Source organism: Helicoverpa zea, chromosome 9 (assembly GCF_022581195.2).
Source record: "Helicoverpa zea isolate HzStark_Cry1AcR chromosome 9, ilHelZeax1.1, whole genome shotgun sequence".
NCBI classification, from domain to species: Eukaryota; Metazoa; Arthropoda; class Insecta; order Lepidoptera; family Noctuidae; genus Helicoverpa; species Helicoverpa zea.
In genome coordinates, this window is record NC_061460.1 from 12224621 (window position 1) to 12251652 (window position 27032).

General features: G+C 33.4%; 1 protein-coding gene across 1 annotated transcript in view; it reads left to right on the plus strand.

Annotated features, from left to right (window-relative positions):
* Positions 1–26311, plus strand: part of LOC124633126 (guanine nucleotide-binding protein subunit gamma-e) — a 28751-nt gene extending 2440 nt beyond the window's left edge. The window contains exons 2-3 of the mRNA XM_047168224.1: positions 5238–5360; positions 23691–26311. Of these exons, the coding sequence (XP_047024180.1) occupies positions 5248–5360; positions 23691–23796 (219 nt within the window). The 5' untranslated portion in view covers positions 5238–5247 and the 3' untranslated portion in view covers positions 23797–26311. The remainder of the gene's footprint in view (positions 1–5237; positions 5361–23690) is intronic.
* Positions 26312–27032: the final 721 nt, after the last annotated feature.

Genomic DNA, 27032 nt, shown 5'->3' on the forward strand with positions numbered 1-27032 from the left:
GGCGCTCATCGCTCCGCCGAGACTTTAGAGTAACAACAACAGACTTTAAATTATCTTGTATGTACCTAGTTATTTAGGGTGTCAGTTTGCTTTATAAAACTCGGATTTTACACGACATTTTTGCTGAAATAAACTATATCTCAGTTTTTTTTTTTTTCGGTCATTTTTCCTAAACATTAATATAATTTTTAATTGATAATCGTCTTCAACAGTTATTAATCGATCTATTAGATAAACTTTTATATTTAGTACGAAGATCAAACCTCCGGCCAAGTGCGAGTCAGACTCGCGCACGAACGGTTCCGTACCAGAGCAAAAATGAGCAAAAAAAATCACGTTTGTTGTATTGTTGTATGGGAGCCCCCCAAAATACTTAATCAGTATTTTTTGTTATAGCGGCAACAGAAATACATCATCTGTGGAAATTTCAACTCTCTAACTACAACGGATCATGAGATACGGCCTGGTGACAGACGGACGGACGGACGGACAGAGGAGCGAAAACAATAGGGTCCCGTTTTACCCTTTGGGTACGGAACCCTAAAAAACCGGTAGAGAATACAGAAAACTTTTTTTCGCATTTAATAATTAAAAAATAAAACCATCAAAACGTATTTACAGTACAAATTATATTATTATAAAAAATCCTAAGCAAATTGCTACAAGGCCCATTTTTTAGCAACGACATCTGTTGCTAAGATACCATCAAATTAGCCTTTGTCCAGGGTCCAAGGCCTCTTGTCTCAAAAAGTTAGGCACAAGGCTGATTTAAATATAAATAATGATAATCTCAGTTTTATCTTACACGCTGTGTTTTGAATGGTGTATTCAACTTTTGCCTGAATAAATTATTTGAGCAAAGTTTTTAGACAGCGTAAGTGAAGGTCAGTTTTAACATCGCTAGACAACAAGCTCTGTAATAGTAAGTACGAGAGGACCTCTCAAATTAAGCATTATAGAATTTCATATACATATGTATTTGTTTTAATGTTTAAAACTTTTCAATCCAGTATTTTTCATGGTCTTGTAAATACTAATATACTGCCACTTTCTCGTTGTCCCTATCATGTCTGAGTCACCTCCCAGTCTATCAGGATACAGCTGAGTACCACTGTTTTACATGAAGCGACTTTCTATCTGCCCTCTTCAACTCAGTAACCCGGACAGCCCTATACCTCTTGATAAGACCAGTTGTCAGACTTTCTGGCTTCTGACTACCCGTAACGATTGCCAAAGATGTTCAACTGACAACCCACAATTTAAAACAGCTTCGTTAAACATAGAGGCATTCGTTTTAATAATTACTACTTCAAATATAATTAAAAGATTACCGCTTAACTTAACAAACAAACAAACCTTTCTATAATATGTATAATATTAGTTAGCATATAAATAACGTACACATTTGCTCAGGGATATATTTGCGAAGCCGGTGAGTACTAACAAATTGAATTAGAACCGTATTTAAGTTCGCCACGTTTCCGTATGTCTGTTTGCAAAGTACTAGGAGCTAAGAAAATGTATGAAGATAGAATAGAATGTGTATGTAGTTTTCTGTTGAATATAAAATAACTTTAGTTTCGTTGTTAAGAATAAGGTTAGAATTTGTTTCCCTAAAAAAGGCACGATCAAACACAAGCCAAATATTCAAACTTTAGCCTATACCTTAGCTCGAATATTGTGCACGGCGCGATTCGAGTTTGATTTCTGCGGATCGGCCCGAAATCGCTTTGTGGGTTTCAAGTAGTTCAAAGACACAAAGCACTTCGGAATCTGGAAGATGTTCTCGGAACCTCGACGCCTGTTCTACTCTGGTCGTGTCCACAAGACTGAAGAATAGAGAGTGCACCTGTGTATATACAAATGCTTGTAGGTACACTCAACGCTGTACCGTATCCTGTGAAGCTGATTTCTATGAAGATCACATCCGCCGTAGCGGGTCTGAAAGAAATTCTTCAGTAGCAATTTGAAATAGGAAAAATCTTAGTTTTACTTGTCTTAGTCATAGCGGTATCAACGGAATTTTGTTTACCGTTTGTCGAAGCAACTGAATAGTTTAAACTTGAAACACAAACAAGAACATTAAACATTGGTTTAAAGTTTTTGTTGACTAAACGATTCTGTTACGCTGTTGCTTTTATATCAAAAATAAGTTTAATTGATATTGCTGTTAGAGGTATCTAAGGGTATTTATGACTTATTTGTGGTTTTTGGGACTAACCTTAGGTACTATCTTTTTGAGGAAAACTTTCCGATACCAGGCTTAAAAAATAGACTCACTAATAAGGTATAGGTTTTGCTATTGGTAATAGGATTTTGAAATCGATACAGCAGTTAATTTTATTTTAGTAGAGATTGATCAATTTGCAAAAAAAAAAAAAAAAAAAACTCCAAGATGACTAACATAAACAAAAGAAACTATTATGTTAATACCTTAGATAGCAGCCCTACTTTCAAGTCAAACACTGTAGGGGTAAGGTCCCATGATAACGATCGTCGTTTGTTCGCGATATCACCACCGTTTAATATGGTAAGCAGGCCTGCTAGTGACAAAGTGTGTCTATGGTATTATATGGCGTGTAATGTTGAAATGATTAGCGTTAACGACTAGCCGTTTTTCTGCCTGTACCTGGATACAATATAGCTTTATTTACTTCGGCATGGTGTAACTTTCCAACAGTAAATCAATTTTTCATTCGGTTTTATACATACAATACTATAATCACTTATATCTGCGTGTCCACTTTGATTGGCATATATTTAAGCGCAATGTAGCAGCTTTCACACAAAAACAACAATTTGTTGCAAAAATCCTATGATAAAATCGTGATTATTGCGACTCTTTGCAACAAACTTTATATTTTTTTTTTATACAAAATAGTGTTTTCATAAGTTATGCCTCTTCTAAACTTTCGTACTCATAGTCTCAAAGACTGAGTTCAGTAGATGCGTTTAATTTGCACTATTATCACAGACATTCATTTAAGAGCCTGTACGTTGCGTTTATTTACTACACTTGCACACTGCAAAAAAGCAGCAGATTATTTAAACTATTATTATACTAATTGCTATATTGTTGTATTATATGCTTTTAATAGTAGTATATCTATTTAAGGAAGGCTTATATAAAGGAGCAATAATGGTTTTACTTACGTTGTAAAGGTAGAATTTTCAATCGTTACCAGTAGGTAATCGAATGGCTGAAAATCTTATCAATCTTACCAAAGGGGTACCGGGCCGCTCAGATAATTCAATTGAGGAGATCAGACAGGCAGTCGGTCTATGTAAAATACTGGTACTCAATTTCATCCTGAGATGTTACCTACATCGTATGGCTAAGGTTTTTCTCAAGTTCAAGTGGTACTGTAATATAATAGATATACACTTATTATTTTGCATTTTTAGGTGAATAAAATTTAGTAAATGTGAAAGGTACGATCATTTGAATATGGAAGTTTTTACGGGTAGTCAGAAGCCAGTAAGTCCGACAACCGGTCTAACCTAGGCGTATTGGGTTGCCAGGTAACTGGGTTGAGGAAGTCAGATAGGCAGGTTAAGGCTTGGCAGCTGATGATGTCGATAAAGGTATGATCACCCATCAATACCAAGCGCAGCTTTACTTTATACATTGGTGAATCCAACATAACTACGGACCAGCTTATTCAAACCCTCCAGGCAAAAGTATGATGCATAAATTAAAAAGCTGAATAAAAAACCTCGGCTTGAACTCTCCCGACTTTCCCAGTGTTTACTTGCATTATAAAAATAAGCGAAACCTATTGTTTTTATCTGAATAAAAATCTTATCTCTCCCATTGTACTTTTTAATTAATTATTATCTCAAGATTTCTTGCTTCTAGCTGTGATTAATTTGTTAATTTATTTGTCGCTTACGGTAATCAGAGGGAGACAAATAGAAGGATAAATCCTCTCTTTTCTTTTTGGACATTTCCCAAATTCAAATCTATGAAGTGATTAATCTCATTTCAAGGTCATAAATTCTAATGCTGACTAATATATAAGTAGGTATCTTGTTATACTATGTTAGTCGATTAAAGTAAGATTAATCTTCCACATAATTTCATATGAACTCTTTTCTAATTATACATTATTTCATATTATACTTTCTCTCGGAAAATAACTGAAACTAGCTTCAGTCTTAATAGCTGCAGTGTAGAGAAATATTTTATATAACATCTTGTGATGCCCGTATCCGAACGCTCACAATGGGCCCGTGCAGAGCCCTCTATGACAGCCGTCCGAAAACAAAGAATAATGGTGTACAAAATGCCAAGAACTACAGGGCATTACGCTTTAATTCATTAATTTTACAACTGAAACAACAATGGAAACTCAACTCTATGCTTACGTAAGTAAGGTTCATTTTCCAATGTGTGTTGACTAACTAACTTTGCGCAACCTAACTTCAATGTTCCTAAAGGGGTTGTCATAGAAACTGTAAAGTTCTGCGCGCGCATCACCTACACACGTACGCTCACGCACACATAGACAATATTCCCCTAATGTAGGAAAGAGATAGCGCTATGGTACAGTTGCGAACAAAAGTGTTGAAATTAAACGAATTGTGTGGTGTTGCTTTAATTGGGTTAGGTTAGGTTAGAAGAGAAAACTAAATTAAATGGAAATGAGCGACATTATGAAAGCAGAGGCGAAAATTCTAATAGTGTGCTTTTATGGTTAAGAACTGGTTTTAATTTGTTTAAACATATTGTATAATTACATCCGAAATCTTTCATAATAAGATTTGTGTTTGGAATAAAACAACGTATTACCAACTCTTGACTTTTAATTGGTCTTTAACAAGCAATTGATTAATAGTTCTTATAGTTTATTGGTACTTTCTAATTTAGTATACCTACCTACTACTAAACAAGTGTTATGAATACCTGTAAATAATACAATTTATAGCATGCTATAATATTGTAATTAATGTTACCTAGCTAATTAATTTTCACACAGTTTTCCTACAACACATTTTATGTACTGTACAACTACAAAAAACATATCACGCAAAAAAAAACTACTCGTACTACACAAAAACTAATATCACGAACAATAAATATCACAATAGATGTTTACCGCTCCATTTACAGAAGCATTAAATTACGATATTATAAATTCCGTCCGAGACCTTTGTGTGCGCGACTGTACGCTAGTCGTCCCTCACTCACACCGACACAGTATACTCTAACTATGTGTGCGTGTTTTACACCACAGATTCTGCGCGATGGACCCTAGTATTCTTGCAGCCATGGACAAAGAAGCACTCAAAAAGCAGATTGAAAACATGAAGTACCAAGCGTCAATGGAACGCTGGCCGCTTTCAAAAAGCATTGCTGCGTGAGTAATTCTTTATTTAAAAATTTAAAAATATTAGTATTGTGAGTGGCCATGATGTGTAGTGCAAGGGAGCGGGAGTCGCCCTGTGTGTGTGCAAGGGATAATAGTGCTTTTATCAACGTTCCAAAGGTACAAAATTGCGTGGAGGGCGTGCAGCGATTAAGGGATTATGTATGCTGTTTTTTTTATTTAATCGATGTGATTAGATTCCCTGTGTCGTTCTATATTTTTTTCGTACTATTTTTATGTTATTATTTTTGTACCAATTGGTCTATGTTCGCACAAAATTGTCGCTAGTCCAATGATCCACTTGCTTCAATTAAAACGTGTCATATTCGTCCTATTTTAGTTAATTTCTGTAGTGAGTAATTTCTGTGTGTTTCGTCACAATTATTCTGGGCTAGGTTCAACGTATGAACTCCAGAAATTCCACTTGGATAGCATTAATCGATATTTTTTATACTTACATACGCATATAGTTTCGTGACTAGGAAATCCCATGAACGTGCCTACTGTCATTTTTTTCACGTACACTGTCTGACACTAAACACAACGCCAAATCGATATGAAGTGTGCTACCAAAAAATTATGACTAACAGTGTAACGTGAGTGCTATTTTACGCCTTTTGTTGATTGTAATTTGGTACATTTTTGATTGGCTGCGTGCCCCCTAACACAACTGTCAATGGGTTTCCTTGACAGGTGAAATGACGTCAGTTGAGGAAGCTTTTGTTATTAATGCTTTTATGTGTTAATTATATTAACAGTCCTCTGGGTCTCGTGTTCTTATCTTTGAAGTATGACAGACGTATCAAAATTGTATGATATATTTCAGTATTTGCTTCAGTTGTGTTTAGTTACCTTATTTTTCTTGTAGATATTTGACTGTTTTTTATATCACCTCAAGATTCTTCATTCTTCATCGTTTCCTATAATTACTTCATTTTCGTTATTAGTGTGTCTGTGTCTCAAAATTCCAAGTGACGTTTTCTAAGTCAGCAAAATTAATGTCTGTCAATTTGTGACTTATTTTGAACATCCTCACTGAAGGAAAATGCATCTAATAAAAAATACAAAACCCTTAGTCAATTAACAACCTTTGTTGTTTGTGGTTATGGGTATTTTGCTGTTTATGTCATGTAGAAATTGTGACATATTTGCATTCTATGCGATTATTTCAAAACGTGGTTTCAAAAAAAAGTATCAGCTTTTGTACCAGGTGTCTCCTTAGACTTGACCATCTAGGGAGACACTTGAAGTACACTCCAGTAGGTAATTTGATTTCATTCATGTGTTTGGATATGACTTGTTAAACCAAATTCTTCTTAGGACTATGTTCAAGTATCATTGTCCATCTCTGTGTGAGAGAAGACCTATGCCCATCACTTCATTTATTCATAGAATAATTAAAAGGCTGATGATGGTGACCTACATATTGAAGTCAGCAATTAACTTTTTTCATCACAAACAGATTTACTGTTTTTCCGTATTATCATCTATGTAAAATATAATTGTTTTGATACGTTATGGTATTGTGACATTAATATTGAGGATGTTGGTATAAATTAATTGGTGTACGTATAATAATATTTCATAACTGCTAGTTTCCTTATTGTGATGGATTTCTTAGCTACTGATATTACTCATGTTTTCAATACAATTATAACAACTTGTGTATAAATATTTGATGGGATCCAATTATTCAATTCTTTTAAAGATTTTTTTTTATTAAGTAGATTCTTTCGAATCACGTGTAACTTCTAACAGATCATGCAGTTATTTCATCTTTGATTCAACATTATCTTCATATTCATGAGGTTAATTCAACTTACTCAACTGATCTTCAAAATCATACATTTTGTTATTTCACTCATCATTGTTAGCTAGTCTATTTTCTACTTTCAGTTTCCAAACATCCATATTTATGATCCTACCTAGTTTCAATTCTAACTAAAGCTTAGTCGTAACAAAACAGTGTGAACTATGAGTTTATAGCATCTACATTATGAGTTTTTTTATGATTGCTGCTAATTGTGTAGCATCTGTGTTTCTTAGAACAATAATGTGACGTGCTTATGTATCATTTATCGTAGCTCCATATCTATTTTTAGTCATAAAAGATCCATTCATTTTAATTATAGTTTACATGGTGGAATGTAAAGGTGGAGTGCTTTGTAACATAAAAATGAAACATGGGAGTTACATTCTGAATCTGTAATAAATAATTTCAGATGATGTTGCGTAAGCTTTCCATCAGCTTTTGATTACTCTTTTTTATTTCGCTATTGTAAACAAAGTTTCTAATAATGGCTATTTTTCATATTACCTTTTTTATCCCCATAAAATTGCATTCTGTAACGGTACCTAATATAGTTCCGTCTACAAATCTCTTTACTTTGATGCTATCAAAAGATCAGCATCTATTATTATCTAAAAATCACACAGCATCATCCCACAGATAGAAATATCCCACACCTTTCCAATAAATCAAAAGTAATCTTAGATCTAAAGTGGATTTTTTTCTCTCATTCAAGCTTCCGTTATTTGAATTATTTTTATGAAACCGTGGTAACGAACGGCCGTGCGAATCGACGTTTACCACACTCGAATCAGATTGACTAGTACAAACAAACGCGCTGCCCACGCGCATAAGTGATACCAGGCTTTGTTGGGTTGCCTCAAATTCAGGGAAATTGGTACCTGTTTGTTCATCTCTATTGATAAAATAATCCCCAAATTAATTTTCCGTCATCTTTTTTCTTCCGTCAACTCTCTTTTGTTACAATTTTTTAGACGTATATTTTTTTGTGTGGTCTAAGCCTCACACGTGAACAAATGTATACTGCAATTCTTTTGTCCGAATCATAAAACTGACTAGGAGCAATATTCCAAGATTTTGTGTTTAACAAATCTGATAGCTTTACTCAGATCAATAGTTTTATCTAACATTATCTAGGTATTTAATTTTATTTGAAATACATAGACTATTTTGCGAAATACATTGTACCTTTGTTAACCTGATATTAAAAAGGGTAATATATTAGAGCTGAGCGCTACACGATTGAACAGATACTTAAGTTCAGTGAATCGTAAGCCATTAGCTTAATATTAGTTACAACGGGCTTTGTAGATATATCTACTTGTTTAGATCTAGCAAGATATCTTACCTTACCTTTGTTATTAAACCAGCTATTCTTAATATTAGCAACACCATCTTTATCTCTAACTGGCTGTTCCCCGTGGCTTTCTCCGCGAACTGAGGGAATGTCTCCCAAACCCTGCAAGAATTTTCCAACTTCAAAATATTGTTACCAAAAATTCTTCATCGTCATTCTTTCTTTAACTTCCATCTGTAAAAAAAATTAAAAACTCAAATCATATACGGTAATCTCCCTAAGTTGTACGTTAAGAGTTTCTAAGATCTGGCAACACAGGTCCAATCAAAACAACTGTCAATATACGATTGAGTGCGCTTACGATTGCACATAAGGAGTCAATCTATAAATGAATGTTCTGTTTAATGGTCATGACAGAACTCTTGAAAATCAGTCATTATTTAAAGCAATTTTTCATCATCATCATCAGACTTTTTATATCCCAGATAAGGGCATAAGCCTCTTCTCATACAGAGATAAATGGGCTTATTTCCTCATTACTTGAAAACTATTGTCTTTTAGTAGGTAATTGGTACCTACAGCTAACATGTTCAATGATAGTTAAAATGTAATAATATGAAAGGTTGATAAAAATAATCCCATGCGTGATATCAGAGCATATTGTCTGCCTATTCGTAATGTTGTTGAGGTCAATATGATTTATTTACTTGAGTCTAAATATGGAGATAATACACTTTGTGGATGGGTAATTCAACCACACCTTTCTCAACGTGTGGAACTGACAGAAATATAAGTTTATTATAGTTTTATTGCGATATAGCTTTAACTGATTTTCCTGTATAAAATCTAGGTATATTATAAAAATCATTGGTAACTCTTCTTGATAATCGGATACTTCCTCAAACAGTATAGGCATGCATGATGGCTGAAACTAGAACACACCGTATAGCTTCGTGGCATTAGCTTTTTGTTACAAATAAAATATTTCCAAGTACTAGGTACTAAAACAAAAACAAAATTTAATTTCAAGCTGATTTATTTGACTATAACATCAGTCCAAATCTTCAACAGTACTCAATCACTAGAGTTTCAAAAATAGAACTTAAAACTAGCATCTTCCCACTGTTTCACCTAGTTCTACGAAAATTTGATTTAAGTACCTACCTACAAAAATTAGAATTAGATTATAAAATATATTGTTTTAAAGAGAAAATAGATTTGATTAATTTCGCAAAAAGTTTTGAGACCCAGTAAAGAATTGATCAAAATAACGCAATGTGCAAAAGAGAAAAAAATATTGTCTCATCATTTAATCTGTATTGCTTCTACCTACCAAAATATGGCTTAAGTCTATAAAATTAAAACATTGAAGACAAACTAAACAAATAAAAACCTTTCTACAATATAAGTGTTACTATACATTATAATGCCAACACATTAAAACGAATTCTCATAGAATCTTGAAAACTAAACAATAGGACTTCAACCGAAACGATTTCTCACGGTGATAGAAACGGATTACCATAAAAGCTGTAATTTTATACCGTAACTATACTGGCTATAATTTTCTTTAAAAGTAAGCATTTAATTGTAATAAGTGCATCAAAATTCTTTTTCATATGTATCCCAAAAGTAATGAACGTTTTTTGATGAAACTTTACAGTAATAACTCATACAGTAGAATAAGATAGGATATTTTTACTACGATGGGAGAAGTAGTTTAGATTAAAATCAGAAAGGAGATAATCATTAGGCAGACAAGAAAGTAATGTGCAGATAAAAACACGAAGGACCTTTAATAATTCTCTTGCAAAACATTCCCTTAATGAAGTATCCAAAATTAAATAACAGACTCTTAAAATAAAAGGAGCTCTTAATTATTTCAAAACATGAGTTTCAACAAAGTCCTTGTATATGTCGAGGTCGCTGAACATGTGTTGATAATGACGTCACAAACACACACATACACACAATACACGTACGAGTGTAATAAGTCGAAACACAAGTAATTCAGTAAACAGGATACTTTGATACATTTATTTTACAACTGGTTGAGTTTTCAGTAACATGGATTATGTCGGGTACAAAAGTAATTTTTGATGTTATAACAACATATTTGAATGAAAAAGGTATTGTGGCAATCACAAAGCAAGGAAGCCTAACTACCAAATTCTTTCCACACCCTGAACGTACCCATTATTTACCCTTGAACGAAACCAATACAAAAGCTCATAGATTTCCGATCGCATGGGAATATTTCACATTATTTATACTTCCATAATAAGCCTCTCTCCCCATCGGTTTTTTTTCATTTCATCTGCTACTGATTTATGATCTGCGTTGTTCACAAAGTTCCAAGTAAAAGGGTTTTGCAATTTTCTTAGTGCCTTTTTTCCCCATACTTACTTTGTGTTCTTGGGGCCTTTTGGACCCGTAAAAGTTCTTAGTGCTCAATTTCATGGCGTGCGTAGTTTCGTGTTAAGGCGTGTCGTAAAAGTTATCGAATGCTTAACGTAAAACTTTACGGTAGAGGGAATGAACTGGACAAACGGGTCAGTAGAAACCCTTTCAGCTGGCTACTCATTAGCAGCGGAGTGGATAATCTATTCCCTTTCCCCATACTTTTTATGTTTATACCTACTTACCAACATAAGTGTATAGTTTGGTAGGTAATGCGTAGTGTTCTTTTAACATCCTCATTCGATTAACTAGCTTCAATAAGATTAATCTCTGATAAAGTAACTTTCTTTTACAGCCAAATACGGCTAAATAACCTTTCATTTACAGTTCAGCTTTACAAAGAATATCCTCCTCAACATTTTTTCCTTCACCGAATCTAATTTTCGCCGCAAGATTAACTCCACACCTTTTGTTCCTTTCCTTAACTATCAAGAAATATAATCTTACCTTCGTGAAAGGCAAATACAATTATCTCATTAGAACCTTACATGATTTCTTACCCCGGAATAGTATGACACTTAACCTAATTATTTTTGTCTTAAATTACATTTCGTTGACATTTTTGTAATGCTGGCGTTTCTTCCTTGTTTAATAATACATTTTTACTTGGGCGTGATAGGACTCGAAATGATGGGAAATTTTTCGCTTTCTTTTGGCTTGAATATTAAAGTAAAAAATTGTTTGTCAGACATTTTGTCGTTGACTATTGTATGTGAAGGTTTTTCTTCTGATAAAGAGTGGCTTGTGTCATGTGATTTAGTTCACAACAGCACTTAGTTGGCTTCCGTATTATCTGCTTTCACAATGCTTGCTAGTGCTTCTGTCGTGCGTTAATCTCACTTTATTGCAAGTTATCTTTTTAAAGACACCATGTTCATACATAAATATTAAGATCTTGTGTATTTCTATCTCCAAGGTGTATTTATAATTTTTCTTCGACTTTCATTTTATCACTAGTTTATGAAAATTTTTGCATAAAATATTCCAAGAATTTGTCTTCCTATCGTGCAATTTGATTAAGCGAGTTTCGAATTTCCTAGACGTTAAACACGTTGAATCTTCGGTCCATAGGTTAAATGCTAATTTTAGGAATCTTTGGTACATAATGTACTTTAATGGTTGTTTGCCTGAATTTGATGGTGATGATGACAATCGTGTTTTCGCTCATTTTGATAAGTATGATGGTTTTGGAAGTATTACTAGAATAGACCGTGATATCAATCTTGTTCCTTATAACTAAATACACTTCTTTAAGTCGGTTTTACATTGATATCTTTAGATTAGGTTTCGGTATTATTTAAATAAGAATCGGATATTTTCCTTCTTTGTTGTATTACGTAGAATTTGTATTCATAAGAAACTCGACAAAAACTCTATGTAGGAAATAACAATGAATAGTTATATTAAGCTGACATTTGGCTGGCGTCAGTTATAATATTAATTTTATTTGAATTTGTACCTACTTGGCAAAAAAATCTAAAACTGGTTCTGCATTATATCCCGCACCTTTTTGCATTGATGACCCATTTTGTCTGTTAACAATTTTCATTATCTCCATATTTCGTCTATTAAAAACAAAATACTACCAAGACCATTCAACCACATCTCTACAATTCAGTATTCTTAATTCACCACGTACCAACTTATATTACACACTTGGTACACATAAACGTACATAAAAAAAACTTCGACGTACTGAAAACGTTCCTCTTAAAATTTTACGAGCGGCATCAGGTGGTTTTTCATTTTCCTCGCTTGTACTATAAAAAGGACAAATGTTTTGGAAAAAGCAGATACTTGTACATGTGCTACGAAAATGAGCCATCAATATTTGTTTGTGAGTTCACTGCTATTTCGGACTTAATACCTACAAAAGCACGACGTGTGCTATATTCTATACTTTCTACTGCACTTTGGTCGGCTAACTGTCTTATTGTACTTTACGTGTAAATTAGATATGTGTTATAGAAATACTAGACAAATTAATTTACTTTATTGTTTAATTAATATTATCGGTAAACTGATGCTCTTTTATAAAGAACACTTCTAAACGTAGAGGAATTGAACGTATAAAAATAAACATTCAAAGAACAGTATTATTAAATTAAAATTCACTGTAAACGGGAATATATAATCTGAGACAAAGAAATAACATACGAAGAAACAAACAGTCATAATGACATGAGAGATAAAATCTCACAAAGACTGTAAAACAACTCATAGACGTCCTTCAGCAAACATGGGTCTTCTTTATACAGCTACAAATGTATGTACAACATAATGACATACATACATACACAGTTATATGAAACAACTGACCCAAAATTCCACTGTCCTTGTGAGAGAGGTTTTACTCACATTTATTACAAGCGTGTTCCTAAATAATTTCGTTTGTGAAGATATTATTATAACGTATTTGGTAAAAGGACGAAAATAAGATAGGTCCAAGAATGTTGCCTTGAGGAATAACTTACGGAAAATATGGTTTTTGATAGTAAAGTTGCCAATCTTCACATGTTTTTTTAAAGTATCAAGGTTACTTCAAAAGAGCTTCTAACTCGGGTTTTTAGATGCCGATACTTTCCATTTTATACGGAAGAATAGGTATAGAAAAGAAATCAAAAGCCTTCGAGACATACTTAACGAAAACCTCGTGCATAAAAATCTATTGTCCTTGGGACGGAGGTTTCTTTACCATTAATGCCTTTGAGTTTTATAATATTATTTACGCCTAATAACACAAAAAGGTTTTGAACGAAACAAATAATAAATGTACAACAATTTCTCATAATTACTCACTGTAAATATGGGTTTATTTAAAAGCATAATAATTTACTTAAGCAATTAGACTTAAGACCATGTACGCAAAAATACATAACAAGTTTTTTCCTCTCTTCGTCCTAAATCCGAATCCAAGATTCCGATAAGTACTATAAAAATCTTTCACATCCAAAAAAAGACCAAGTGCCAAACATCAAAAGAATCTAAATTTACAATGCGTATCAACACAATACGCCTCGAACAGACTCCGGAACGCTAAAACCGCCACTTATCCACGTTCCCTTGGAATAAGAACGTCATCAACATGTTGCCATTTTACTCAGAATAACTGACCTAAAAACGGAGTCACGGTGCTACTGTCAGAGGGAGGATTTGGCCACCCCATAGGGCTGCCCATTGATGAAGAGTGAACAGCCCTAATTTTTTAAAAAGGTTGTTTGACGAACTAAAGAGGTCTTAATTCGATGCGTTTTTATGCATCGGTGAGCAAATACAGAAGTATATGTGAAAATAACTCAAGTGGAAATATTTGTTCAATTTATATGATAATAGTTTTTGATTAAGTTCAGTATTCTTCAAAATTACAATCAATTCAATAATTTCTAGCTTGATTTTGAAATATTACCTAACCTACCTTGATATCATACATTTGCTAAATACTTACAGCGACAAATCCATGTGTTTACCAGTCGTATGTACAATTGTTTTCAAAACCAACACATCAAAAACATCTCACAAAAATTCACAGGTAGCGTCAGCAAATAACCCAGAAATACCGGCAGTAAACTCTGAAAAGAATTTCTCAAACGCGAAACATAACAAGTCCACCGTTTTCTCATGATCAATAACCCGTGTCTAAAAGGTGATTATATCATTCTAAATACATAAACACATTGGTGTACTCAAAACGGCTGACCCAAAAACGTAGTGGTCTCATTTTGTAAATGTGACAGGGGAGGATTTTCACCCTCCTTCGATATAGCTGTTTCGCTCGGAAAGAAAAGCTGGCCATATTTGAGATTTGGCTCGAATTCTCGTCATGTCATTTTTTATGGTTAGTGTTTTGTATAGTACTTTGTAAAATTAGCTGCTGTTGCTGATATTTGGTAGGTACCTTAAAGTTTTCAAGTACGTAGTGAATTTAAGGACTGAGTATTTTAAGTCCATCTCGTCTGTACAATTGAGATCTATGTCGAATAAAGTAATTTGATTTCTGCTCATTAGCCTCGTCTACTAATACCATGCACAAGCACTACCAAAAAAAAAACATCTGTTTACTTACAATTTTATTTTGTTGTTGATTGAAATTGAGATTAGATGAATTTAAAATACTTTGTTTTTGTTTAGGTTAAACAATTTTCGTTATAAGTCTTAAACGCTTAGGTGTAACGCAACCCTTGTGCATTGGCTCGTAAACGTGCCTTTTAAGCAGAAGAGGGATTACTTTGGTGGTAAAGATAAAAGTATGGAAATATCCCTTTAGGGGCTTGTGCTTTTTAGATGACTAGCTTTTACCGCGTCCTCTTCACAAACTAAGAGAAGCATTTTGTGCACTATAGTCTATACTAATATTATAAAGAGGAAAACTTTGTTTGTTTGTTTGGTTGTAATGAATAGGCTCAAAAACTATTGGACCGTTTCTAAAAATTTTTTCACAAAACGGCTAGTATCGAGAATATAGTGACAGTTTTTATGCATCTTATAGTCTATTTATAATTTTCAACGTTAATAAGTACAGTTTTATATTCGGCACTACGCTTAAAAATTCTACAACCATGTCAACAAACAATTGTCACTCACTCAAATGCTCAAAACTAACTCCAAACAACGAAACATCTCACAGAATTAAACAACAAAATAAACATTTTATTCCCTGTCAAACTGAAGCAAAGTAAATAAAATCCTATCTATAAAACAATCCTAAATTTCAACGTAACACTAATTTGCGGGGAGGTCGCAAAGACCCCTGTCTCGTCAGCGAGGGTATCACTTGAACCGTAATTGGTCCTATCTCAAGTTTTTCAACGTCACTCTCAATGTAAGTGGCTTTTTTCTCTTAAGATACAAATTATTTTTGACATTGAAGTTGGGGTCTGTTGCATTGATATATTTTTCTGTGTCAATTATAATGATCATTTTTAAAAGCTTAACTTATAATTTGGAATGAAAGAGAGATGTGTTTTTTTCGTCTTCATTCATTAGTTCCTCTACATGTGTATGATATTTATACTAAATTCATAATTAATAACTGATATAGTTCGTTAATATTATAAAAACCTCATTTGGTTTTGCTAAACAATGGTAGATTTTTGACGTTCATTCAACAAAACTATGTCAAGAATCTACCGTCCGCAGATAACATGTTTTTTCTTCTTGTTTATAAGAATCCCTCATTAGTAATATGTGCATCACAACACACGGTTTTAAAAAGTAACATATCTACGTCATTCATCCACATTTATTTTGTCTATTTTCATCACACATGCCATGAAACAATTAAACTAGTCTACACTAAAACAATCGTCAAAGATAACGGTACACGTTAGTACTAATTCGGGAGACTCGTAAACCTCCCCGTCTCCCCTAGTCAGTTGGGCTGTCAGTAGGGCTGTCAGTTAAAACAGATTTGGAGTCGTATTTTTGATGACCTATTTCAGTTAATTATAAGTCTGAAATGTTACTCAGGTTTATATGTTGTCGTTTATAAGTGTTAATAATAGAGATCGTTGCTTTGGATATTTTAAAGGTTTTATTAGAGCATATGTCAATTTAAATTGATTTTGAGTTTGTACCTTCTGTTTAATTTTTCTTGTTTATGTAATATTCAACTTTATAATATCTTCTATCTTGTTACGGGAAGTCGTTGTTCTATATTATACTAGCTTTTAAACTTGGAAGTATTTTTAATTTTGCTTTTAGAGTACTCATATCTTTCATATTTCCTGCTATCTTTTCCATAAGTCCCCGTTTCTGAAACTTTAAAAGATTATCTTTACTATGTAAAGGTATCTCTTCTCTTCTGCATCAGCAGACTTTGACTATCTTACTATGTACATATATATTTAACACTACAATAACTGAACCAATCGTAAATGAAGATTTTCACAAAAACCTGAACTCCTCAAAATATCTTCAACCAAAAAACAACAGCTACTCCGGAAATATTCCAAGCTTGTTATTTTTTCCTCGTCTGTCATCCCTCACTGTCTCCCTACAATACGTGACTTCATTGGAGAATTACGCAAATTAACTCGACGCGAACATAAAATAAAAAATAACGTTACTGAACAAAATGTGCTTCGTGTTCCGCTAAATTAAATTATCAGATGAGAAGCGGGTTTATGACAGCTAACTGAAAATAGTAGGGTAATAGGCATTGATTTTTAAAGGGTGTGTTGTTTTTACTTTTTATGGTATTCGTAGCTGTTTTGGTGATTTTGCAAACACAAATAAATAGATGAATGTTTTTGATGGAGTATTTTCAGCAGTGTTGCTTAAACCCTAGGTCATATCATCAAGAATCGAAATAGATCACATCGAAATAGAGACATAATGATTAAAAAATATTTAAGCGACTTCCAAAAAATGAGGTTCGCAATTCGACAGTTTTTTTTTTGTCTTTATGAACTCTTATAACGCTGTTTCACTTTCCCCATGCTCAATTAATCTACAGTTTAAAGTATAGACCAACGTTTGCAAACACTTTTCAACCATTCGTGTCAATGCACCTCGGTATAGTATTGATCGTATCTCTTCAATAAGGGTACGTGATAAACCATACTCATAAAGTATACGTAGTTACCGGCAGTTCATGTAATAGTGCTGATAACGACTCGATATCGATAACATTTTATTTGTACTCGATCAGTTTGAAGTGTCGATATTGTCGCTGTGAGAGGTAGACGGAGGTGTGAAAAGTTTTCAGGTTTATTTTATGGAGACATGTTGAGGAATTCGGTTTTTATTGAAGCATTTTCTGGAAATCACGCTATTTATTTATTGGTAAAAACCATCACTAAATGAAGCGCAAATAAACGTGGAATCGTAAGCATTTCAGCTTAAACTTTTAAATATTATTTAATCTAAACAAAAGTCGCTGAAGTAACGTAAGAAACTGGTTATCTGTTAAAAATCTAACCTGTAAACGTAACAAGTAAAGTTAATGCTGTAAAAGGTTTGAATATCATAAAAATGTTTTTTGTTTATTTTTCGGTAATCTTAAACCTATCGATACACAAACTATCGATAGCTGATTTCTCAACAGTAATTATTCAAGTCAAGCTCTAAAGCATGGCAGTTAAGTTATAGTCTAACTACACACAGTACCGACTGCCTTCAATGTTACTCCACAATCCAATTAGCAGACTGGCATTCTGACCTAATACTGTCAGACTTTTTCAGGCTTCCGACTACCGGTAGCAACAGTTAATTTTATTAGCGTATTATAATAATTAGTCGTTTGTTTTTTGACGGAATTGGTCATTAAGTGGGTTCAAAACTAAGCTCTCAAACTGAGTATAATTTGGTGGTAGGTGGTCACGGGATTAAAGGATCTTCACAGATCATATATCCATAAGAAATTATAAAATTATATTGACCTTATTTAAGCAATTTATCGTACATGTTTTAGACGTAGCTGTGTCAACAGAACTACATACTTTCCGTACTAGAATAAAAAGAAGAAATTTGTACATAATAAAAAGTTTATTTCAAATCCGTTCAGTTATTTTTGCGTTTACAATAATAGTACATAGTAAGATAGAGGTGTAATATTGTAGTAGGTAATGTTCGTTAGGCTGTTTATTTTACTGACCTGAATTTTAAATAGTTATTGATTTTTACTATAATAGGTACTGTTAATGCTTTTATCGGCGAGTAGCACATCAATGATTTATATAGGGTTCCAGATTATCTGATAACCAGCTCTGTATCATGAATATTTATATTCTAATATCGGCACAATGGATTTTAATATCCGGTATTATTGTGCGTTATAATTGATTTTGTATATTTATATATTTTTTTTGAAAACTTTTCTTTCAAATTAAACAATACGTAGATCCTCAAAAACTTTCTGATTTATAGTAGGATCAGTATAATAGGTTTTTTAATAAAGTTATTACCAGGATTTACTTCTCTCTATGGCCCAGTAGTATTCAGTTAAACAAGTACAGAATAATAAGTATTTTACGGCACTCTAAGCTTCTATTCGGTCCCAAATCTCCAGAGAATTTAACCTGAAACGAAACCTGCTCCCTAAAATATTGGATTAAACCAACAAAACATTAATGATAAATTACCTTGTAATAAATCTTCATTATAATTTTAAATCCGTGCCTTTTCCCAGCACGGGCTATCTCATTTACATGTGTGTACACAGTTACTGAAATTATCCCTTTAATTATAATGATAGTAAAATGCGACAAAAATGGAGATATGAATAAAATTTCAGGTTCAGATTATTATAGTTATTTTATGACATTCAGTCGGACGTCAGGTTGAAGTGCAAATAAATTATTTTTACTCTCAAGTTAAACCAATTATGTAGTAACTAATTAACATTCTGCTATCATTTTATAGGCACTACCTACTCCCCACACCCTGATCAAAATAATCCCGCCGTAATCTTTTCAGACCCTAAACTATGAGTTTTCGCGTGAAAGTTCGACAGATAAAATTAACTTATAATAGGTATTAGTACTAGTAGTAGTATGCCGTTTTCATATATTAGTAGTACTATTTTACACATGGAATAATTGAAATTGGCGTTGTTAAGTTCATGAAGAACTAGTCAAGTAACTTGCTTACGTAACAAATTATGGTCAACAAAAAAATACCTTTATCTACAGAAGCATAAATCCACTTTTTCCTATAGGTATAGACAGAACTCATACCTAAGCAGCTGATATTAATATCATCTCGCAAGGTAACATGAAATATGCAATATTCAGGAACTCGATACCTTTCAATTTGAATCTACATAAAATATACATAATGATATTTTGGAAAAACAATAATTTTGTCGGACAGATCTTGTAATATCAATGTTTGGACCCGAGGGCTATCCTTGGGAAGGGATGTTGAATAATTTATCATCCTCCCTCGAAGAGATGACACATATCTTTTTGTTTTTCTCTTTGACAAAACGAAGGTTTTTGGATTGAGTAAGTAGTTGATTTTAGTAGATTTTATTGACAAACACTGTCTTCGAAAAGTTGTAAATTTTTGTAACCTATGATATGAACTATTGTCGTATGGATTTTTTTTTTAATTAGTCATCTTAATCCTCGTGGAATGTTACAAAGTCCGGTAGATTAAATACTGATTCCATCCGCGTCTTAAGGAAACTGCTCTCCATACCTTGTTAAAAAAAGCCTTCGTCCTTTCTAGGGCTTTATATTATCTGTGTAACGAATTTTATTTACCTACATCGGTTCCTTAGGTTTGACGTGAAAGCGTGACAGACAGTAACTTTAGTAATGGACATCATTAATAAATGAATTAATTGGTTAATCATTAATCTAGATGTTTGCTATTACTAGAGATGTTTTAGACGTAAATACCTACTATTGAACACAGAGAATTTGAATATAAATTATGTTCGCAAACCTGCACAATATAATGTCAGTTGCCAAAACATGGCAATGTAAACAATACTATTCCGGTATTGTTTCGATACATACATGTATTGTAATAATTTATACCATTATCAGAGTACCTACACACTGCAGAGCAAACAGTCGATCGACAGGTGACCTTTTTAAGTAATTCATGATTCCAATCAAAGTTTTCAGTCGGTCTGACACCGGTCGAATACTAGATTTGAATTATGTGCATAATTCCATTCATCTTCACACTGATTTATAAACCCAAACAAACTATCGGCCGACTAAAAGTTTGCAGTGCGTACTCTTAAGCAAACACTAATGAACTACATACTACTAGCATCAAATAAAACACCAGCTCAATAAATTCCCGACCATCTGAAATTACACTGTGTGGCAAAAAAAGAGGCGCTCGTGTAAATTGCCAATTACGGTAGCAACAATATTCTGTCCAAATTAAAGTGGCACAAAGGTACCGTGCCGGATTCCAGATAGAAAATCGAATTAATCTGTACAACAGATAAATGGATTAATCCAACCAATCATGGCTCATCCAATTTGTGAACCGATTAAAATTTTACACAATATTATGGTTTGAAGCACGGAGGAAGGATGGATATCAGAGATGTTATAAGTAAGGTAGGTCAGGTGCCTTCTTGTAGGTCAGGTAACGTACGGTAGGCGTGATCAGTTACTAGAACTAATGAGGCATGGATTCCTTGTCGTTTAATCTTTCACATTGGTCAATTTTCAAGTTTCATCTTGATGGGCGGGTTTCAAAAAAGGCGTGTAAGAGCGGAGCTAGTAACGTTCCTCGTCCCTCGAACACCCGCATTTGGGCGCGCTACTTTCTAAGGAGATTTTGCGTTATGACATCTCCGCTAGTAATTTTGCTCTCCATGGTTTGAACGGATATTGATATAAATTAAGTTGTTTCAGTTATAATAATGGATTAGCTTGATCGAAGTAACGGAAAAATTGGATGGATCGCATGGTTATTATTTAATCTGTTGTAAGTATTATGGATTACCGGATTTTTGAGTTATTAGTATTCTATAAATGGGTTTTATTAGATTTGAAATATATAGAAGGGTAGCAAAACTAAATTGACTTTTACGTAACGTTTTATTAACTTTCTAAATACCTATACATATTGAAATATGTAAGTCAGTATAAAAACTTTATTTCAGCGCTATGAAAAATCATAAAAATACAAATACTTACGTTCAATCATTAGAAGTTTTAGATGATCTTAAAATCATCATAAAATACAAGATAATTATTTATTGCCAGGCGAGTAAATACAGGTAATAAAACCAGTTTTCACCGTTTAGAAACAGAAGCATTTTTATATTCATTAAAATATCGTTTCACGTCAATAAAGTGTCTATATGAAGTCGTTACGGGCGCATAAATTTATTAAATGCTGAATGAATGAATAAATCATCATTCCGTATTTTCAGCTCTTTATTTGTTTATTCATCTTTAGCTACTTTCTTTTCTGGTTGTGTTCTGGGAAACTGTTTTTTTTTTCTTACCTTTTAGTGTACTTTTGTAAGGCAGATTACAGACTTAGGCACTAGACAGATTGCACCTAGGTCTGTTTCGAAAAAACACGGTCCTTACAGTAAATTCATTATTAGTTCCTTTCTGCAATTTATGTACAGTATATGTGTATTTTATTGTATTTTAGATACTTTCATCATACATATCATCATCGTCATCAGTCAGTCAGTCTTAAAACGTCCACTAAACTTAAAAACGTAGGCCTAAAGCATATTTAATAACTTGACATAATCTATCCATAAAAAATGTTTAAATAGAAATCACCATAACTGCAAACCAAATTCATACTTAAAAGTTCTCCACAACCACGCAACACACTGCTTAACTATAACTTTCATTCCATCTGCAGCAATAAAACAATAGTTATTTAAAACTTGACATTCTTCAAGTTCCTGAAACGCATGGAGAACAAAACTAGCGGAGTTGGCACAACAGAAAATGGCCTAAGAACGTACCGCGCCAAAATGCAGGGGACGAGGAACGTTACTGTTTTCGCCCTTACAGGCTTCTTTGGACCTAATCATTAGGTTTTTGTAATACCAAAAATCATTGTCAGATGTTTCAAAGAACCCGAAAGCCTATTTATATTTCACTCGTAACTGATCGTTTTGGTCATGCCCACAGTACGTATTTGACCTAGAAGAAGTCCCCTGGCCTACCTACATTATGGCATCTCCCTTACTCCGTGTTGAAACGTAATCGAAGAGAATCTCCATTGAAAACTTTGCAGACGGTATTCCTTTAATTAAAGTTCTACTATTAATTGATTTCGTTAAGAGTTTGTTCCATTACGGAACTAAAATTGAACTCAAGTGGCTCATAAGGGTGCAGATATAAAATGCTTTCATGCTCATTTGAATTCGAATAGCTTCTGATCTTATTCGTATCTTAATTTTGTAAGTAAAAGTAGCCTCAAAAAGGAGCACTTTTATTATTTTGTGTGAATACCTACTTTTTCAACTTAGGTCAACAGTGATTTATTTTATTCTGTGGCAGCTAGGATCGTCATAGTATGAAATAATGATGCTCGTGCATGGTCTTTTAATTAATTGTCTATTAATGTGTAAAGGCTTGGCGAACCCTTTGAGTGTGCTTTCAAAAGACTATTTTAAGTTCCCCTTTTTTATATATTGAACTAATTTAGTATTAAAAGGTGATGAATGTGATAGGCAACAGTGTGAACGAATATTAATGATAAAATACAGGTAGAGATAAGATGGATGTTATATAAGAAATAACTTAAAGTGGACACAAAATGGCGTACGATAGAGATGTATGAAAAAATATTTTAGAGCGCTCCCTTAAACGCGACACAATCGTGATCCGCTTCATAAGATCAGTGTCATAAAGTACCATCAGGATCTATGTAAGACGATAAGGTCAACTGTTGTCATGTCATCCATGATTTATCACCATGACATGGATGTATCGAGTTCCTTCCGTATTTTATTGGTGTATCTTATACTGTGTTTAATTACGCACCATAATGGCAAGATTTCATCAAAGTAAGAAATGTTCGTACCAAATATTTTCTTGTTTGGTAGAGTGACACATACCGGTGGAATCTCGCCATAACAGAATATATAACCTAAAGAAAGCTAGCGTTTATATTAGAAACCTAAATATCTAAGTTCCTTATAAAAACATAACAGAATAATACAAGAAATTCACTCAAAGGAAACAAAGCTAAAACAGTATTAACATACGTAAAAGCAAACCCGTATGAATCGCCAAAAATAATGTTGCCAAAGAAAATATTCGAAATTTTTCCCTCCATTTGTAATAATCTCCTTTTGTTACAGGATGCGGGAGTATGTGGAGGAGAATGAAAAGAATGATCCACTCATACACGCTCCCGACAAGAAAAATAACCCTTGGGCCGAAAAAGGGAAGTGCATCATTATGTAATCATACTTATAATATAAGTAAAAATATCACCAAAATTCTAAAATATTCAGTTTAAGAGTATGGCTCCGAGTCTGGTACACTCGACCGGCGATCAACATCAACAGATGGTAAAGAAAACTGCCAGACAATACAAAGATGTAGAATAACCACCAGACGTAGCAAACGTTGAACGTTACATGAATAACCACCAGACGTAGCAAACGTTGAACGTTACATTAATTTCATTATTATTTTGTTTACGTAGTTTTTGTTCCCAAACGAATCTAGTCCCTTATAATTCTAATGTAAAGAATGTACATTTAGACTGTGCGAGAAGCAAGGATGTACTTATGAATGTTTTTGTTAAAGAATAAAGTTTTAAAAATGGTTGTAAATACGTTAAATTTTGTATTTCTAGTAATAGAATGTTCGGACACGATAATATCGGTAGGGGTTAATGGGAAAAGTTAAATGAATGAGATAAACAAATTGTAATGTGGAAAGTAAGCTAATCATAATTGAACGTTGACAACCGAATATAATTTATTTGAAGTGAAACTTGACGAGTATTACCTTGAAAATTGTTTAGAATATTTTGTAAAGAACCCATGCAGTTCCATACGAATATAAGCAACTTCCTTTTTCATCTGTTTGTATGGATTTGCGATGGATTCTGTAAAACCGGAGAACCGATCGCCCGCGGCCGGTTCACAACAGACTTTGCCACAACTTTAGACGTTAAAATTAAAGTTAAATGTGAAGATTCTCCGAGCTCACGAATCTTCGTATTTAATAAATATAATGTTAAACTATAGGGATAATCGCAAATCACAACTTAATACATATTCGCTGAATCACGGATTAGAGATGTTAAAATATTGGCAATAAAGGGAATGTAGGATGAATAAAGTTAAATGATTAAAAAAAGGTAGAGATGATGAAAAAAAAATGTAAATTTAAGAGTAATGCAACATATTCTTGTTTGAAACTTAATTGTTAAGCTGGTTAGGATACTTTTTTATAAACACGGTACATTCCACAGTGCCATTGATCTAGTTGCTTCTAGCTGTTAGCTATCTTCTACTCTCCTGTTCTCTTAAATATAATCGCTACTAAGCAAAATCTATCATTATTTTTCCGCTCTCTAACATCTATGATTTCATCCCCAACACCTATAAACATATTAAAACTAAGTATTTAAAATCAAACTATCAAAATCAAATTTAAAAAGATCTAGCACTCATTTAGCTTAGTATAATTCAAAATTAAAAACCGACGGAATTCTACCTAAGTCATTGAAAGTTTACTTATAAAGCGATACGTAGTTTCCATGTAAAATTCTTCTAAATTCGTAATCTAAGATTTCTGCGACTGTCCCCCAAAATTGTTTGTTGAACAATTCCAATTGGAGACGGAACAATTTTGGCCGCATTCAGTCCGAGTAGCGCTACTTATCTTACATTCCAATTAAACGTATTGAATTAAATCCTAATTTTTTGATTAAAATAGAAAAATTTAAACTTACGCACTGTAGATAATTATAGATTAAAAAAATTAAATCTAACTTTAAACTTAAAAAAAAACTCTTTAAAAAATTTAAAAACTTCCTCTACCATATCTAGACACGGTGTATGGAAAATCATTCTGGCTGTGAAATGATTCTTGATTTATTTAGATGATTCGTCGCTAGATACACGTTCATCTTTACTCAAAGAAAAAAAGTTCAACCTACTTTAAAATCATGCCGATTGTTTTTTCCAACTATCACAGCTTCTCTACTACATTGTGTACCTGTGTATATGTGAACCTATGTCAATTCTTTATACGTACTTTTTTTTTCTATATCTACATTATCATGGTACTCCATTTCTGCTCCTCATACTTCAGTTCTTACAAACATGAGTTCAACTATCCTTTAGGCATAAAAATAGTTATTAAAAAAAAAACTTAGAATCTTTAGTAAGTAAAGTAGAGTTAGTTAAGTAACATGAAAAATCAACAGTTGTTTGTTAATCAGTATAATAAAAAATGCAATTCAGAGATTTTAACCTTAGATTAATAATAAACTGTTTAAAATTAAATTTAGTGAATGATAAGGGAACTTATATAAAATGGTGGCAAATTCTGTTCGCGGTGTTTGATATGTTAGCGTCGGCGAATTTTCAAGGGAATACTCTTATGATTATTTTATGTTTTTTTAATAATAATTTTATTTCCTTGTTATACTGTGTTATTGAACCAAAGATTTTCACGGACCTCAGTCCTGAAGTTATTGACTTACCAACTCTCTGTCATAATAAAAACTTAACACCGACGTATTAGTCGTTAAAACGTCTAAAATATTTCACTTGACTTAACTTCTTTTGATTTATTAATAATAAGAAGTAATAAACTGTAATTTTTAATGGATTTATCCGTTATTAACTAGGTAAGGGTGATATTGGAAATGATTTTTTTAGAATCAATAGCTCTAAGGTATCGTATGTTATTATTAATTATGTAATCAGTAATCACTGAAATAAATGAAAATCTGTAATCTGAAGTTTGATTTCGACTCTTAGTTATTTCCCTGAAGTTAAGTATAGGTTCAATTAAATGAGTTATTTTGGCAATAGCCTGCTCTTATTAAACTAAGAGGAAAGTCTCTAGATTTCATGGTTTTTTATGCTGACTAATTAGAGCCAATCCCCACTGAAAGAGCAGCGGCCGGCAGCGGCCGTAAATGCAAGTGATTGAGCGCGAGCGCGGCGGGCCGCGCGGCGCCGCGCTGGGCCGCGCTGGGCCGCGCCGCGCCGCGCTGGGCCGCGCCGCGCCGCGCTCTTACATTGTCCGTGCTCTTACGGCCGCTACCGGCCGCTGCTCTTTCAGTGGGGATTGACCTTTAAAAAGAAAAAGCTCTATTATTACTTTAGAATTAAAAATGTGAGGTGAAGAAGGTTCTGGGTGCATAACTAAAGTATTAGGCATAACTGTTTACCAGACAGAGGGAGAATTTTGTAAGTATACATTATCATCGTAAGTATTAGCGACAATAATTCCCAACAGCCACGTGTTATCTCGTGTAAGTATCAAACAAAATAGGTAAGTATCATATACCTACGCATAAAATATGCCATTCTACTAACATCCAAAACGTATTAGGGCAAAAATCCGGCTGTCCTGCCCTAATCTTAATTTTATATTTCTTCGTCAACCCAGCCAAAGGTATCCGCTACTGAACGTAGGCCATCTCCACAATGACTGGTAGCAGCTTGTGT